General features: G+C 35.3%; 1 protein-coding gene across 1 annotated transcript; it reads left to right on the plus strand.

Annotated features, from left to right (window-relative positions):
• Positions 1 to 2,354: 2,354 nt before the first annotated feature.
• LOC149414136 (uncharacterized) lies at positions 2,355 to 14,289 on the plus strand. The gene is made up of 5 exons (XM_089644108.1): positions 2,355 to 2,438; positions 5,714 to 5,855; positions 10,521 to 10,852; positions 11,651 to 11,749; positions 14,179 to 14,289. The coding sequence occupies exons 1-5, from the start codon at positions 2,355 to 2,357 to the stop codon at positions 14,287 to 14,289; spliced, it is 768 nt and encodes a 255-aa protein (XP_089500234.1).
• The last annotated feature ends 4,636 nt before the right edge of the window (positions 14,290 to 18,925 follow it).

Here is an 18,925-nt window from a genome sequence, read left to right on the forward strand (position 1 = left end):
CGATCAAATTTGTATTATAAAATTATAATGAAAATGACAAGCATTGCAACATAACCGTTATGATTGACAACCGATTACAATTTGATCAAAATTAAAACTGGGTTCAGAAGAATTCCACCAAATTTATTTAAAAAATTCAAAATGGCGCCGATCGACAACAATTATAACAATATAGATGTGATTGTTTGAAACAATTGTTGATGGGAACAGCTGCGTATCCCTTTATTTATTTGTGTTTTAAATTATGATAATATATCGGCTGTCAAGGGTAAACGTAGCACAACGATCATAGATGGCTTTAATTGTGTTATTTTAAGAAAATAAACTCTTTGCCTAGCATATTGTATAATTCACAATATTTAGTTATGGTTATGTTCTAGTTATTGGAGCAGTCCGCCGAATTGTCAAGGCGCCAAATAATACCTCACATCCAGAGATGTGCTTTATTTCAAATAAATCCATTTCAAATGGAAATGCAAAATGGGTATTTTCCATTTTGCATTTTAAATGCTTTTCTAAAAACCATTTTGCATTTTGCATTTTAAATGCTTTTCTCAATGCATTTTCCATTTTAAATGCTTTTTGCAACATTCTTCCTACTTTCTCCACTCATCTTTTTTTCATAAGCCCTAAATATCAGTCGGTCCTCAACCTCGCTATGAGAGATAATTTACATTTGTCAAGTTGCTCCCTGGTAGGAGCCCTGGCAATTGAGTGATTCCATTACATAAATACTGATTCAAATACTGAACATGGGGCCATGACGCTGTAATATTAAATCTTAGATAGCAGTTTCTATGTTTTTACGTTGGCAACATTAGTCCCGCTCAAATTTTTTGTGGTTTCATAATCTGTAGTTGTGGTGTTTTTGGATTTACCATCATGTAATATGTTGATAAATTGATGTCCATTGTTAATTGACAAAATTGTTTAAAAATTCTTTAATTATTTTAATTGTTTGACCTGAGAAACCATTTTGCATTTTCAATGCATTTTGAAAATAGGTATTTTGCATTTTGCATTTGAAATGCTTTTCTAAAAACCATTTTGCATTTTGCATTTTCAAATGGAAAAGTTTTGACCCATTTCCATTTTGCATTTCAAATGGTTTTGGGTACCCATTTTGCACATCTCTGCTCACATCTAACAGTCCTAACACGTTGAGATTGTTTTTCACAAAAAAGAGGCTGCACTAAAATAAAAATTATCCGAATTTTATTGGCTTAAGTGAATTAGCACCAGACACCGCGTTATTTCAGGTTCGGTAATGCTAATACATAAATCCTCCAAGTGTGAGTTGTACATCATAAATAAACCACTCACTAGACCGATATCTTCGGGCTTTTTGTATGATATACCAATTGGTCCTAAAAAGCATAGATCTGCCAATATATAGACAGTAAAATTCTCATTCGAAGCCTACTTATTATACTATACACAAATTAAACAATCTGAAAGTCTATGCAATAAAGTAAATAAAGCAATCATATGATGTCAATAATTATACCGGACATGGTGACATTTTGTGATGGGTACACTGGGTGGGTAGGACAATTGCAGGATTCGATAATGAGATTAACTATTCACCAAGTCTTTCCGAATAAATACCTACCAATTCCATAGGTAGATATTGCTACAATTATACCGGTCGTGGTGACATTGTGGGATGGTACATTGGGTGGCTAGGACAATTGCAGGATTTAATATTTAGATTTCCTATCCACCAAGTCTGCGAATGAATGACTACCAATCCCATTGGTACATATTGCGCGAACGGCATGCAAATAAAATATTTGATTTAATCGATAATACAATATTGTATTCTATGCCTTTCTTGAAAGAACTGAGTTTTTAATGGACCAAATTATTTATTTATATTCACATTGTATGGGCGCAAACAATTAATTCATCTTAATATTTTAAAGAATTATATTTTAAGCAATCAACTCACAAATGATTGTAAAAGTTGGCTCTAAAATTATTAAATCTTTTAATTGCATTTATTTTATAACTCAAAACAAAAATAAAATTAGCATTTATCCGCACTAGATAATTTCTATATCATGATTTAGCGTTCCTAAACGAAAATTTGAAACATAAAAATCAAAAAAAGATTCGGTCACATTTTTCCGATTTTTCTGTTTCAATTTTTCTTTTAGGAACGCTAATATTGTCTAATAATTAGAAATTATAATTTGAGGTTTTACTCATCAAGTTATTCCAAACAATATAACTTCGTTTCAGTTTGCTTTAGTATTTTGTCCTCAAATCCAAATTTAAGTTTTGTGTGAAAAAGGCCGCGCATTCGATCCTTTTAAGTTTTTTTTTTCTCTCTTTTGTTCCAGTAACACAAAATGTCAGTACGAGTGAAGCGACCAGTTGCCGCTGTAAGATTCGAACTGGGTCCGGTAGCGAAGAATGCGATCATGCTTGAAAAGGTAAGTGCATTTGTGCATATCTTCAATAGTTGCATCATGTAGTAATTATCCTGACAAAGAATCCATTGGCTTTGAAACATGTAGATTATTATTGATTCAAATGAGAGAAATGAGAGATCTTGGAATTATTTTGGACGAAAAACTAACTTTCACCAATCATATCCATCAAATTGTGAACAAAAGTTTTGAAAACACTAGGCTTCGTATTAAGAACAACTAAAAACTTTAATTCTTTACAAGCCATTAAACTATTATACGTATATCTAGTTAGAAGTCTAATTGAATATAACTCAGTAGTTTGGTCCCCATCTTACAAAATTCACATTAACATTGAGCGAATACAAAAAAAAATTCTACGTTTTATAAATTTTAAATTAAATATCCCCGTCAAAGACTTAAAATACAATTTTTTATTAAATACTCTAAAAATACATACATTTGAAGATAGACGTAAAATAAACGATTTAACGTTCTTATTCAAAATACTTAACTCTAAATTCGACTGTTGTGAACTCTTGCAACTTATAAACATACATTCACCCACAGTAACAACACGACAAAATACAATATTCTACAGCAGCACACATAAGCGTAACTACATTGCCCACTCTCCGATACAACGACTTCACACCATGGGAAATCATTACTTGGGTGATGTTGACATATTCAATACCAACTTGGCAAGTTTTGTGGATCATTTAAAACATTTATTTCAACAATACTCCTAAACACATCATGTAAACCAGGGGCGCTCAAACGGTCGATCGCGAGTGCTTTTTGAGTCGATCTCGAGAAAAATTTCCCATTTTTCATGACTTCTTTTTTATTATTTATTTGTAGCTTGTAGAAGTCAAAATATCGCAATCGACTGACTGACGAACATATGTCATCGTGCTTGCGATTAGCACTCGGTAATTACGTACCATCGTATGAAAAGTATGCTGAGGACATGCAGTGCCACGCTTCAACATCCAAAGTCATTATTTAGTTAAGTTTAGAAACTAGAACTAGTTTGTTTTTTGTAAGAACCAATAAACTTGCAATTTTGAATAAATATAAGTTTTTTCATTGACTTTTTAGTGCAGACCTCCACCTAACTTGACTAAAAAAATGCATATTGCAAACTTAGCAACTTAGATCAAGGGTTTAAATGCATAGCGATATATTTAGATTTGGCTAAAGCTTTTGATTCAATATGCCACAAAACACTTTTTAAAAAATTAGAAAATATGGGTATCAAAGACAAAGAACTACAACTATTAAAAAGTTACATGAGCGACAGAACACAACAAGTCAAAATTAATAACTATACTAGCAAACCACTGCCGATTACACACGGAGTTCCACAAGGAAGCATACTAGGGCCCGTTCTTTTCATAATTTACATAAATGAACTTTGCAGCATGGAAATAGATGGAGAAATAATTAGTTACGCAGACGACACAGTTTTACTATTTAAATCTAAGGATTGGAATAAGGCTTATAACATAGCGAATCTAGGAATCACGCAAGTGAAAAAATGGTTGGACTCAAATACACTCACACTAAACATATCGAAAACAAAATTCACAACGTACAGCATAACTAACACAGGACAGCCAAAAAACAATACAAACACCATAAAAATATACGAATGCATAAACACCAACATCTGCGATTGCCCCCCTATAGAAAAAACAGAACAAATAAAGTATCTAGGAATCGTAATTGACCATAATCTTAGATGGACACATCACATCAAACAAATCACAAATAGACTCCTCAGAACAATACACATTTTCCTAAACATAAGAAACATATATAAAATAAAACAATTGAAAACAATATATTATGCACTATGCCAATCAATAATAGAATATGGAATAATTGCTTGGGGAGGAGCAACAAACGCAGCTATCGCTCAAATAGAAATCGCACAGAAAACGATATTAAAGGTAATACTCAAAAAACATAAACTAACCGACACAGACCAAATATTTAAAAGCTGTGACGTACTTGATATACGCCAATTATATGTTAAAACACTACTAAACTACATTTTCGACCAAAAAAACAAACCCCAACAAACACAAAATATCACTAATAGACCGGTCAGACAAGCATACAAAGAAAACATAAAAACTCCGACGGTAAACACTACCTTTGGACAAAGACACCATAAATACCACGCTATTAAAGCATTCAACAGTCTTCCACTTGAAACAAAAATTGAGGAAAATAAAAATAAATTCAAACACAAAATAAAAAAATGGATTAAAGAACAAAAAGACAATATTACCAAAATTCTATAACATAAAAGAATAAAACATATACACGCAACACAAACAAATATATAAAACACGCAACACGCACAAACACATATATCATTATAAATGCCGATTTACATTCTCTTTTGATATTTTTCTTTTAGTGTTATAATTATATTTTAAATTTTAATCTTTATTTTTATTTTAAATTTATCTTTATTTTAATGTTGTTTTTCTTTTTTTTTTAAATGTATAAATTCTTAAATTATAAAATGGGGGCCTCAGCACGGGTAAACAACCCAGTGAGGCCAACATTACTGAATTGAAATATGAAATATTGTAAAAAAAATGTATCAACAATAAAAAAATAAAAAAAATAAAAAAATTCTGTCGTTCCTCCAAATTTTATGTGGATTCGTGGCCATGCAATTATGCAACGTCCCTATATATACACTTATACCTGCGCCACGATACACCCTACCTACATAGACGATAATCCTGCATCACACATACTTGCAGCCTCTCAGAGTCGATCGATCGGAATCTAATAATGTTGAGGTAGATCGCCAGCAGTTCAAGTTTGAGCACCCCTGATTGTAAACCTACAAATAGCTGTAATTTTCTGTTTTTGTTTCTTGTGTTTGTATGACTTGTTGCATAGCTTTTATCAAATGTAATTTTATTCTTATTTTTTATGTTTCAAAATATCTGTCAAATTAAAATTATACTACCAACCATGTAAAAGCCCTCTGGGCGTTAATTAAATAAATAATAATAATAAATAAATGGTGCACACAAATTATTTAATTTTCATATAAATTTGTGCTATTTTACATTTATGTAACTTAACTAGTAGTAAATCACTCACTCACAGATCAGTAGACCTCGCGAAATGTTGAGTATTATTATTTGCCGCCTTGTAGCACTCATTTGAACAAAAAAGTACTATTCAACACAGCTAATAACAGGGCCTATTTCAATTCAATTAATTTTTTCCGTGTAAGGACTCAATTGATTTTCATGTTACAGAAAACACCGCCAATCTTCGAGAACACTACGAAGGATAGCTTGGTCAGTTTTCCAGACACTGGAAGAGATTCTGGGGCACCCAGTCCGGATTATTCCAGTCTTATGCAGCCGGCTTCTCAGAGACTTCTGCATAATCAAACACGTGCGTATTCCATTTAATAACAACGAAATGTGGCGGTTTTCTCAATCCGGAATCATTAAAGATCAACTATACCAAAGAAGACTCACTTTGATTATAGCATCATTACTCCAGTTTGAATATCAAGCCATTACTCCATGTTAAAAAATATACACCCGTGCGAATGAACATCCCGTCACAAATCCGTAGTAAACAATATTACACCGAACGCACAAGAAAACTAAAAACACTTATGGTATATTTCAAACAAAACTTATATAGTCTGTTCCAAAAGGTGGTAGTACAGGGTTTTCCAATAAGAGGTGTTATTTTGATATTCAAAGAAACTTTTACCGTAAAATATCAATGGTTTCGTTGCTTATGTGGCACGTAGCGTAGCCGTCTTGTTGAAAGTAAACGCTGTCCAGATCAATACCATCCAATTCCGGACATAAAAAAATCATTAATCATCTCTCTATAGCGCAATCCATTCACCGTAACTGTTGCTCAAGCCTCATTTTCGAAAAAGTAAGGTCCAATGACTCCGCCGCAGCATAAACCGCACCAAACAGTCACACGTTGAGGATAGAGAGGCTTTTCAACCATAATTCTTGGGTTTTCCTAGCCCCAGATGCGGCAATTTTGCTTGTTGACGAAGCCACCGAGGTGGAAGTGGGCGCCATCACTCAAGATGATTTGCATTTGATTCACTCAAGTGAATTTTAATAATTTCAATGGGTTGTTGAAGCGTGTATCGTTCCATTTTTATTAATGGCGTAGTTTCTACTAGACTTGTCAAATGTCAAAAAATGACAGCTTCAAAAGTAACATCTACCGAAATAGCGGGCTATTCAAAATAACACTTCTATTGGAAAACCCTATGGTTAATCTAATGGCCAAAATAACACTTCTATTGGAAAACCCTATGGTTAATCTAATGGCCAAAATAACACTTCTATTGGAAAACCCTATGGTTAATCTAATGGCCAAAAATTGATATTCGTGTGCGCCGCGATAACTCCTTTTTTTACATCAACCCCACACAGGAAAATAATTTCCCTCAGGGCCTATGTCATCTTTGCGGATGCTGTGTGGAGGGTATTTTTAAGGAGAGGAAGTTCAGGGAAAGAAAAAATATATGGGTAGGAATCTAAGGAACAGTGAGACCAGTTCAAAGGGTCTCCACAAACCAGCCTCACCCGATGAACCCGGGCACCCCTGATAAATCACCAAACGTAGCGAACCACTTGGGCTGACCCATGGCAGAGGTGTTGGTTATCCTATAAATGGTTGCCGGGGCGGCGGCACCCAAATCTGCCACCCAAATTCAGTTGAAATTTGTTGGACTCAGAATCGCACATTAACTGCTCTGCATTGCATCTGTGGGCATCAAACGCGGTCACTTGAGCAGATATAAATACCTCAATATTTTCTTTATTTGTATTAAGTAAATGATTATAAGTTTTATTGACCTATTTCCGAATTTCAACAATTATTCAGTGCACCGATTTTCAATTGTGAACTGTTAATTTCGTTTTGAAAATTACTTTGTTCAATGCCACTTACGAGTATTATACATATTCCCAAGTCACAAATGAATAATTGGTGAATGGACGTATTAAATCAAGTCACTAATGTACCTGGCACTCATTGATACTTTTCAAAGTCATCTTTTAGATCTGCAGTATTTAAAAATACATGTGAGGCCCTCTTCCCTCGTGTGACCTTCGGGGAACCAAGAAGGAGTGAAGATGAGAGATGAGGCCACAAACGTGAACTCTTCCCTTGTGGGGCGTTCAGGGAACCGAGGGGGATATAGGAGGAGAGACGAGACCTGGGAAGACACACGGTGGAACCAGAAGCCACACATCCAATGACAACCCTGGTGAACTTTATTAAAGGGACTGGGTTGTTGTTAAAGGAATGAGGTAAAATGGGAGATACCACAATGGGCTAAGTGCCCACGGGAACTATACGTAAATCGTCTCCCCTCTAAAAATGACGTGACTCCATATACTCACAAAAAGACGATATTCGTTTACTTTTAAATCGCTTTGATGTTGAACTCCCAATGATTTAGACCACGAGCCGCTACTGACAAGAGATATGAAAACGGTGCCTCCACCGTCAAATCCACGTGTCGTGCGTTTGAAAACCCTGTCAACAAATGACAAGTCTCATAAAACTCTCCTTTTACATGATGGTGAGAAATTTATTTATTTATTTAACGCCCAGAGGGCTTTTACATGGTTGGTAGTACCTATAATTTTAATTTGACAGATACTTTGAAACATACAAAATAAGAATAAAATTACATTTGATAAAAGCTATGCAACAAGTCATACAAACACAAGAAACAAAAACAGAAAATTACAGCAATTTGTAGATTTACATGATGTGTTTATGAGTATTGTTGAAATACATGTTTTAAATGATCCACAAAACTTGCCAAGTTGGTATTGAATATGTCAACATCACCCAAGTAATGATTTCCCATGGTGTGAAGTCGTTGTATCGGAGAGTGGGCAATGTAGTTACGCTTATGTGTGCTGCTGTAGAATATTGTATTTTGTCGTGTTGTTACTGTGGGTGTATGTATGTTTATAAGTTGCAGGAGTTCACAACAGTCGAATTTAGAGTATTTTGAATAAGAAAGTTAAATGGTTTATTTTACGTCTATCTTCTAATGTATGTATTTTTAGAGTATTTAATAAGAAATTGTATTTTAAGTCTTCGATAGGGATATTTAACTAATACAATAAAAACAGTTTTAGAAAGAGAGAATACCAAGGTTTTTCTTTGCATTTAAAGTTTTACCATAGACGCTATACAAAAACAGATAATCGTCAATCTTGGCCAAGGTTTGCAATTAAAAAAATAATAGTTCTTATTTATGAAACGAAAGAAGTGATGTCACGATAAGTTTCAGGGGAATTCAAGCAAAACATGTGCATATTCTTAGTGTGCCTTACATCACCACGAATATAGATAAAAGGCATAGAAATCGCTTGGCAAACGGAGTCTTAAATAAGCGCAAAAGCGGTTTTTGCTTATTTTGTAAATATTTGATAAGAGAGAAAAGAAGTTAATCAATGGAAACTATGACAGATAATATAATCTTAGGCGTTAATACAATTCTAATGAAAAAATAAATTTTTTAGTAGTTTACGCTTGTATATTTTTTTGAAGTAATTAACAATTTTATTTAAATTCTACTAAAGCGAAACGATAGTAAAAGTTTCAATGTTTCCAAATGAATATTCTGATATCACACATTTTACGATGCCGAATCCTTTGAGGCTTGTCTCGTACGATAATAAATCACCGCACACGTGTCATATCATATCGCCAGTTCAAGGATGAATTACTAGCACGACAAACTGTGGGAAATTACTAATTAATTCTCGGCGTTGTGACGCCTTATCATATTTCTGTATAGATATAAGAATAATTGCTCCACATTAACACGTGTAGAAATTGTTGAAGTCGAACCCAATAAATACGCAAACAACTGGCCCAACCAGTCAGTTGTCCGACGACATTCGCGAAGTTTTGTTTCATTGCAAATCCTTACCCAAGGTACCCCCGAGAGAAAACCGGCATTTTACAGTCGATGTCACTGGCGTAGATATGTCCAGTACACGAAGCATATATTTATGGTTAAAATGTAAACCGATTCATGGTAAGGATTAATCGAAAATAGTGATTTAGCATTTAGAGTTCAAATCCTGGTACGGGCAAATATATATTTTTTTGTAATTTCACAATTTTATTTGATTAATGTTATGTCTCTGCGTTACTTGCAGATTTCTGTGTTGGGAACTCTTTGATAAAGTAAAATGTTCTACTTATAATTGCGTTTATTTACGTTACAATAAATAGGTCTGGATTTAGCTACACTGAACCCGAGGGTTGGTAATTCTCTGTTTCTAGAAGCTAGTTGTCTGTCAATAATATCCCACAGGCAATTGTTACACTCTAGCGACATCTGTCGGACTCTGGAGTAAGCTTTATGGCTGGTGCCATCTATCGCTTGAATACCCAACTTATTACCATGCATCACATTTAATTTGTTTTATTTCACAATTTTATTTGATTAATCTGTGTTATTTCACAATTTATTTATTTAAATGAACATATAGTATACTTGCGGCACGTTTCAGAGTGATATTCTCAGTATCGCCCTGGTGTGAGACCATTATTCAGAATTGAAACGTTGCTTGAAATGTCTTTAACCGTGTTTGGTAACCAAATCTGAATAGCCAGTTACCCCCCACCTTCGTGTTTTCCTATTTCCTCCCCCTCCCCTCTATCTTCAGTCTCACAACATACCCCAATTATTGGGGAAGCCATGGTCTCACTGACTCCAGACAATTGGGACGGTGTTCATGGTTTATTTATGGTGTTCACATATAAAAATGCATAAAGGTATGTACGTTTGTTGAATAAGGGCACCGAAGTCTTGTTTTAACTCGACTGTTTTGTTTTTCTAATGTATGTAAATTTGTTTATACGCTCCGTTTCCGTTTCAAGATAGTGGCCGTTGGTTCGGAAAAGATTATTTTTCAAATTTGAAATCATCATTTGGACTACCTTAAGAATGTTTAAAAAAAACTGTTATAGAGATGATGACGTTTCTTTGGACAAGTAGAGGAAGCGTATCTAATTTAAAAAAAAATAATATTTCAGGGATGGACATCCTTTCCACCATAAACTCGGTGCTAGCTTCGCGCGCCGAGCACGAAAGTTCTCGCTCGACCCTGTCGCGTCTGCACGACGAGCTGCGTGCGCGCCTCGCAAGCACGACGCGCGCGTGCTTCGCGAGCAAGCTGACTCGCCTGGAGCAGGCGCGCGCTCACGTGAGGCAGCTGTCGGCCGAGCGGCGCGCACTAGAGGGGCACGCGGCGCGCGCGCGCGAGCACCTTGCGCAGCATGAACGCGAGCACGCCGGTCACGCGGTGCAGGAGGATGATATACAAGTGGCTCTGCCGAATATAAAGGATAAACGACCTTCGAGAAAGGTAAAAATAAAACTTTAATTAAAAGATATATTATTTTCATTTTATTCACATTTGTGTCACTGAAGATGAAAATGTCTATTTTTCGAATATATACCCCACTTGGAGCCACAAACCTTGGGCCACGATATATATATATATATATATATATAATGATATTTTCCTTGTGATTTGAACGACACAGTCAATTAAAACACAATTGAGTTTCTCTGTGAGGAAAGAAGAGGTTTATTTTGTTAATCTCACAAGATTTAAATAAAGAAAAGCATTCAGTAACAAAACATTACCTGTAAGGAAAGAAACGACATTTAATGTTATTAATTGTTATGTCAATTCCTTAATCACAATCACGATAGCAATTACCAATTATTGAAATTATTCCCATCAATCTGACTTGTCACAACCCATAGATTATTTTTACTATGTCTTAAACCATAGATTACGAAATATTGATTCGATTGTGTGGGTACTGTGGCGCACATCCAGCCAGTGACAGTCCACGACACACACAGCCACAATGACGAGACAAGCTCGGCATTGCCTTGAATTAAAGAAAATTATATTTTTCTTTATATATTTAAATATTTCGCGACCACAAAAGCGTTTCGGCTAACTCTGTCGGGACCTTATATGGAAGCCTATTTAAAAACGTTTTCACGATAAAATATTTGAAACAAAATTAATGTAAATGCTATGTTGCGTCGAAAAATTGGGTACCTTTTATTTTGATCCAGACTAAAATGTTTTTATGTGTATTAATTCTCTTTGGGTTGTTTCAATGGAGATGATTTGTGATTGCAGGCTGACCAAAAGCTTGCCGCTGGCCGAGTACTCCGTGAAGTGTTACAACTCAGAAACAGACTAGCCGTCTTGGAGCGCCGCATACAAGTGGAGGCCAGGGTTAGTACTATATATAACTCATTGTGTACCCGGTTAGGCAGTGTCGTGAGGCGGATTTAGGTAGGGGTTGTCGGAAGGGATTTGTCAAAGCGGGCCTTGAAGACGATCGGATTATATAAAGGAGGAAAACCAGAGTAGTACGAGTAGTCTTACACAAAAACCAGTCGAAGAAACGGCCCGTTCTCATTAAGTCAACATCAAATGTGAGTTTCGTTACGTCGATTTTCACGCACGTGCATCGGTGCTTCCGGGATCAATACTGCTAGCTCCTAAGAGCAGGCTTCATTAAAATACATGTGGAACAGACTCAGCATGCCCACATTGCGTATGTGCATAAGAGTTAAGTATAGTGGGGCTCCAGCCCAGAAGGTGGCTCCAAAATTCAAGTGTTGGGCGTACTCCAGATTAGTATAGGGTATAAGAACCTATACAAAACGCACAGTTTCTTGGAAGCTAGATTTACTCGGGCTTCCATGGAGCCCCGATGCTTGAGCTGGTCTTTTGTACTTAATCCAAGTATTTCAATTGGGGAGGGTGCTTCCTTCAAATTGCACCAGAGAGTTATTGATGGGAGGGTGCTTCCTTCAAATTGCACGAGACAGTTATTGATGTGAGGGTGCTTCCTTCAAATTGCACCAGAGAGTTATTGATGGGAGGGTGCTTCCTTCAAATTGCACCAGAGAGTTATTGATGGGAGGGTATTTCCTTCAAATTGCACCAGACAGTTATTGATGTGAGGGTGCTTCCTTCAAATTGCACCAGAGAGTTATTGATGGGAGGGTATTTCCTTCAAATTGCACCAGACAGTTATTGATCTAGCCAAAATCAGGCACGCATAGATTTTTGTGACGTTGAAGCTGACCAGGTTGGCCCCAGGCACGAACCTTCTCGAGGTGGTGGTCATCTTTTTGTCTCAAAACTTCCCGAGCTGTACGGACATCACAAGTGGAAGGGGTCTTGTCAAAAAGATAACCCTCGTGAATGGGGCTGTGGTCAGCGAGATCGTTGATGTGTAACAAAAAGAGCGTTGGTGACAGCACAGATCCTTGTGGCACACCCGCATTGATTTGGCGCGGAGAGGACTACGACCGTCAAATATAATTTGAATTATTCTTCCTTTGAGAAAGTCCGTAATCCAACAATGCAGGGTTGAATGAATCCCATACGATGGTAACTTTCCGACAAGCGACCGATGCCAGACCCTATCAAAGGCTTTGGAGATATCCAGCTCGTGTGTTTGAGTTTCTCCAAAACGTTCATAGTACCGCCCCCAAATATGCGTCACTTAAGCGAAAGCAATCTTTAAGCCTCCATATTATATTGCTTAGCTAATTTATGTATCGCAATATTGGTGAAATACTCTTTTAACTGCGCTTAACACAGCAAAAAGTGCTTTGAAAACACCAATGGCTCAACTTTATCAAATTTTTGTAAAATTTTTGTCAATTTAGTTTATATATTAGTTTCGTTTTTCGTAGTACACACTGGAGAAGCAGTCGACTTAAAATTAGTTTTAATTAAATTTTAAAATTGAAAATTACAAAAAAATGGACAGAAGAGACATCTCTGGTCAGTTTTGTATAGATTTTGCTCTGCAGGTGAGTGATAACTAATTACAGTCATCTTTGCATCAATCAGATGGATTCTTCCGAATTATATCATTTGACAAAAGAGGGCACTACTCTGGATGGTGGATTTAAGACAAAAGGATTAAGATATTTTTGTCACAATAATGTGGCAGTACGTTTGGAATTACAATGTGCTAATTCATCATTATTAAAAATTCTACTCTGATAGCTGGTTGACATATTATAATCTCATGGTGCGAATGCAAATATTATTGTGCCGATTTGCCGTCTGCTGCCGAATTTGAAGATCAAGGAGCTAAACTCAATGCGAGTGCTATTTTTTGGCGAGTCTTCTGTTTTTATGTATTTTGGTGGCTGGTTTATAAGTTGTTGCTTCTTCTGCAGAGTGAATTTAATAATCAAACAATTTTTTTTCATAGGGAATTGATTTTCCCTGATGGTCTGTGCTACTCAGAACATGCAAAAGGTTTTTCTAAATTGTGAATCGTGCTGTAGATTTTAAAATATCCCTTTCGAGAACTTCAAAAACTGAATTCGGGACAAGAAAATGGTTTTGTCTGCTGTAGGTAAACATGTGATTTTTTGGTGCCTCTTAAAAGTTACATTATCCGCTTATGTAACTCTTTTATATTCGCGTATTCTCAAGTATATTACACAATGGTAGTTTTTTAAACAAACATTATTTGACTGCTTAACTATCTTGGTGTTGACATTTATATCAATTTCAACGATTGGAGCTCCCATTATTTACAGATTGTATCTCTTAAACTGATAAGGTTTTTTTTACATTGTTAAGCAGATGTTTCTGTACCATATTATTAAATATTATGAATTTTGCAGAAGAAAAAGCAGGCGGAAGAAGAACTAACGATCCTGAGAGCTGCTGTGGCCAGGAATAGAGGGAAAACCGCGGAAAGATCTGCTCTGAAACCATTACTTATCAGCCGCTAGACGGCTAGAACATATAGGATTTAAATATATTAATTTATTTTATTCGAAGGATTTCAACCAGCACATAGACTAGTATATTTATGGAGAGAGTTTGGCCATAAGTAGAAAATATTTACATTGTTAAAAATACTATAAGTATACAGGGTGTATCGGCAAGTACCCGACAAACTTTAACCAGCTATTCCTTAGCACATTTGGAGTAAAAAATGTTATGGGCGCATTGCTGTCCGGTAACATTTTTTTCCATTAAAAACAAAAACTAAATAAAAAAATCCACACTCCGTCACTGTCATTTGCATTGTTTCTCGTGTTCAACAGCTGTTATTAGCAAGTGTGTCAAAAAGTGTCCTCGCTCTTTCGTACACACTAAATAATAATAGTTAAAAATGAGACGAATGGTGCCGTGCCATTTCGTCGTGATTGTAAAAGCGCGCCAACGTAGGTACGTACGTACATTATTCAACGAAACTCAAACAAAATATTGCCAGATGGGTTTTCAAACTTTGAAAAAGGATAAAACATTGGTGACATGTGGTGAAAATATGAATGGTAAATTTTTTATTAAAAAAAAATGTTACCAGACAGTAAAGTGCCAATTACATTTTTTACTCCAAATGTGCCAAGGAATAGCTGGTTAAAGTTTGTCGGGTGCCTACGTGAAGGAACCTACCTACTGGAAGCTGGATAGTCATCACATGTCGGGATCCTCGATATATAATTATAACCTTATTTTACAAAGTACCAATTTTATTTTATTTTTACATCACACCTGATACAAATGAGTCTACCACTAGAAATTAATAACTACACTTGGAACACGAGAATGGTTTACCCTGAATTGCATCTGCAGACAAGTCCGCAAATAGAATTTTAGGCTGCGTTCAAATTACAAGACTGCGTTAAAGTTCACAAGCTTAATAATCATTACACGCGGAAGAAGCAAATGGTTTTCATCGGAATTTTGCAGCATATGGTGTGGAACTAGAATTTAAACTCCACTAAGAACATGCGAACGGTCAGATTATATTACTATTATTTTAAATGATATAATATTAAATCTAAAATCACAAACTGAATATATTTTAATATTTGAAATATTTAATTGCATTATTTTTTGTACACAGTTTTTGTTTTGATTTGGTACCAGTTTTCATCTTGGCAAGTAAAGTTATATTCCGTGACCTTTCACGAGAAACATAAGTTAGGCTGGATTTTAAATTTTACGACTTAATTTATTTGTGATACAAAAACCTTTTGTGTCTAACTATAGTGCCCACAGAACATTCAAGACCAACATCAGAACTTCCAATTGAAGCCACAACATTCACAATACCTTCTTCCCACTCTTATTTTTCCTTCTGATAAACACGATCGTTCATTCTTATTTTCTTGTTAAGACGATGCCATACGTAGTAATGCAAAATCATGTGTTTTTGGTTTGAAAATTTGGTCGCCTAGAAATGTTTCAGATGCTTTAATTAAATACTGCGAGTAGAATACATCTTGCCCTTTGAAATAATCGAGTATTTTTTGGATAAGTCTTTTTATAAGCCCAGAAAAAATATATGAAAACTGCTTTAAAGTTCATAATCTCCTACTTACGAACCCATTTTCGGTTATGATTTTATTGTATAATGTTTGGGAATTGGTAGTGAGACAATGCAAGATAAAGATGTTGTAGGTCACTGTGTTTATTGAGTCAGGATAATACATTTATTGAGAGTCAGTTGCGGTGACGAGGAGATGATGTAGGACAGATGTTGAATACTCCGGTTGCTGCGATGATGTGGTGGTCAAGCGCGGGTCAGTGAGTCGACGCCGGGCGCTGGTGACCGGGACTCGATGAAGGTCAGGTACTGGCGAAGAACGTAGGTCTTCAGGCACTCCAGTGCTGACGAGACGGCCAAAGGTGCGGTGGACCTTGTAGGTGGTTGAACGAGCGCGGTGTGACCAGTGAGGATGCTGCGTGTCCTCGTGGTGGTCATGATGCGTGGAAGAAACGCTGGTCAGAGATGCTGGGAACAGGACGCTTGTAATCCGAGAAGCGCTTGCCAGGGACGGCGGTCTGGACAAGGCGCTATGATGATGTCCCATACGTCAAGCTAATTTTAATAAAAAAAATTGAAAAAATCTAATACGCAATAATTTTTGAATAAAATAACTGGTACATATTAAATTAAATGGCGGGCTTAAAATAAACCGACGTAGCGTAATGGTAAGCGCAACTGACCGGTAATCGGATTCAATTCCAGCAAGGCTAAGGGTTTAATTCCCAGTCAGCGTCGTTTATTTTTAATTATTGATTATAATAATTTGATACCCATATTATTCATTGCATCCAATTTGAAATCCAACTCCCAATAAGTTAATTTTTTAAATCTCATTGTTTTCACTCGACAATCTTCATTTTGTATTTTTGTAATACAAATTTCAAAGTTAATTTTCTAGTTCTATGAAAGATTTTTTCAAATTCTGTTATTATATCAGTTCTGTGAAACAACTAACCTATAATGATGTTGATATAAGCCCTATGGAGCACATCCGAAGGACCAGTCCCAGAACTATGTATGTTAAAAGCAATTGTGTTATTTGGACAATCTATATTTATGCATCCGCTAAACTTGATGAACAGTATTCCCCACTTGGACTTCTGGAACATAAGATAAGCGAAGATTGGACTATAGAACAAAGGGACTCACCCGTCGCAGTTGAGGCCACAAAGTCTGCCAGATTAAGAATGCTTCACTCGAAATATGAATTTTAAAATATGAATTCACCATTTTTATTCCGCAGTTTTGGTTATTTTTTATATTTCAATCTGCCATGATAGAGGTATTAATTTACACTGAGTCACTTTTAATGACAGCCTGCAACAATTATACCGTTCATGGTGACATTTTACGTAGGTAGGAAAGTTGGAGGATTTGATACTGAGATTTTCTGTACACCAAGTATCTGCGAATGCATTCTTACCAATCATATTGCTCGAACAAAATGTTTACAAAATATTCAATACCATAATTATTTAAAGAAAAACAATTAAATAAGTCACAATTTAATATAAATATCAGCGAGATATAAGAATAACATTACAATCCCAAAAGTGAACATCAAACATATTAAAAATGCCTACGTATATCTAGGAATAACTTATTTAAATAACCTTTCCATACATATCCTGGAGTAATTTCTTTTAAACATTACCAGAAAGCATCGGAAATATAAATAACAAAGAATAAAAACCACACATAATCTTTAACATGTAAATAAAGAATTAAGGAACATAATAACACATCCCCCATGCAACAAGCTTAGCTTTATTATGGTGGTACATCTTATATATAACATTATGTGAATTGATTACTATGTACAATGTGACATCCCCTATTCAACAAGCCTAGCTTTATTATGGTGGTACATCTTATATATAACATTATGTGAATTGATTACTACGTACAATGTGACATCCCCCATGCAACAAGCCTAGCTTTATTATGGTGGTACATCTTATATATAACATGATGTGAATTGATTACTATGTACAGTGTGACATCCCCTATTCAACAAGCCTAGCTTTATTATGGTGGTACATCTTATATATAACATGATGTGAATTGATTACTATGTACAGTGTGACATCCCCTATTCAACAAGCCTAGCTTTATTATGGTGGTACATCTTATATATAACATTATGTGAATTGATTACTACGTACAATGTGACATCCCCCATGCAACAAGCCTAGCTTTATTATGGTGGTACATCTTATATATAACATTATGTGAATTGATTACTGTGTACAATGTGACATCCCCTATTCAACAAGCCTAGCTTTATTATGGTGGTACATCTTATATATAACATTATGTGAATTGATTACTACGTACAATGTGACATCCCCCATGCAACAAGCCTAGCTTTATTATGGTGGTACATCTTATATATAACATTATGTGAATTGATTACTATGTACAATGTGACATCCCCTATTCAACAAGCCTAGCTTTATTATGGTGGTACATCTTATATATAACATTATGTGAATTGATTACTACGTACAATGTGCAACCCCCATGCAACAAGCCTAGCTTTATTATTGTTATACAAATAATATGCTATATTCATAAAAAAAAACAAGTAAGAAATTAATATTTCAACTATACTTTGCTTACAGCATATCAACGTCGACACCCTGTTTAATAGCGCCTGTTCAAATTTGCAGTATTTACTTAAGTACTAACAACTCACAGTCGAGTTACATTATTATTTCTAAGTATACGATTATTATTGTTCCGCCCAATTATGACGTTATTAATAGAAACGAGTTCTTAATTACTAACAAAATATACTTCCGAACATATTTATTTGCACACTCATCCATTTTACATAAGACATTTTTCAGACAAGTAGGATGTAATAATATTAGTACGAACGAACTAGATAACACTTATAATATAGGAAAAAAAGTGTATAATACAGCTGATCAATACAACCTTCTTTCCAAAAATATGTCAAACTCATTCATCTGTAACACAATACTTCATGATGATTTCAGATGATTTCATAAATAATGAATTAGAAAAAAAATATCAAAATTCAAGAATATGAATGCATGATTCGTGTAACAAAATTATTT

This window comes from Hesperophylax consimilis, chromosome 20, assembly GCF_061612785.1.
Source record: "Hesperophylax consimilis isolate HC1 chromosome 20, BYU_Hcon_1.0, whole genome shotgun sequence".
NCBI lineage: Eukaryota > Metazoa > Arthropoda > Insecta > Trichoptera > Limnephilidae > Hesperophylax > Hesperophylax consimilis.

Coding starts and splice junctions, on each gene's coding strand:
- LOC149414136 (XM_089644108.1), top strand. CDS start 2,355: ATGTCAGTACGAGTGAAGCGACCAGTTGCCGCTGTAAGATTCGAACTG. Junction 5,856..10,520: donor ACTTCTGCATAATCAAACAC/GTGCGTATTCCA, acceptor ATAATATTTCAG/GGATGGACATCCTTTCCACC. Junction 11,750..14,178: donor GCATACAAGTGGAGGCCAGG/GTTAGTACTATA, acceptor TGAATTTTGCAG/AAGAAAAAGCAGGCGGAAGA.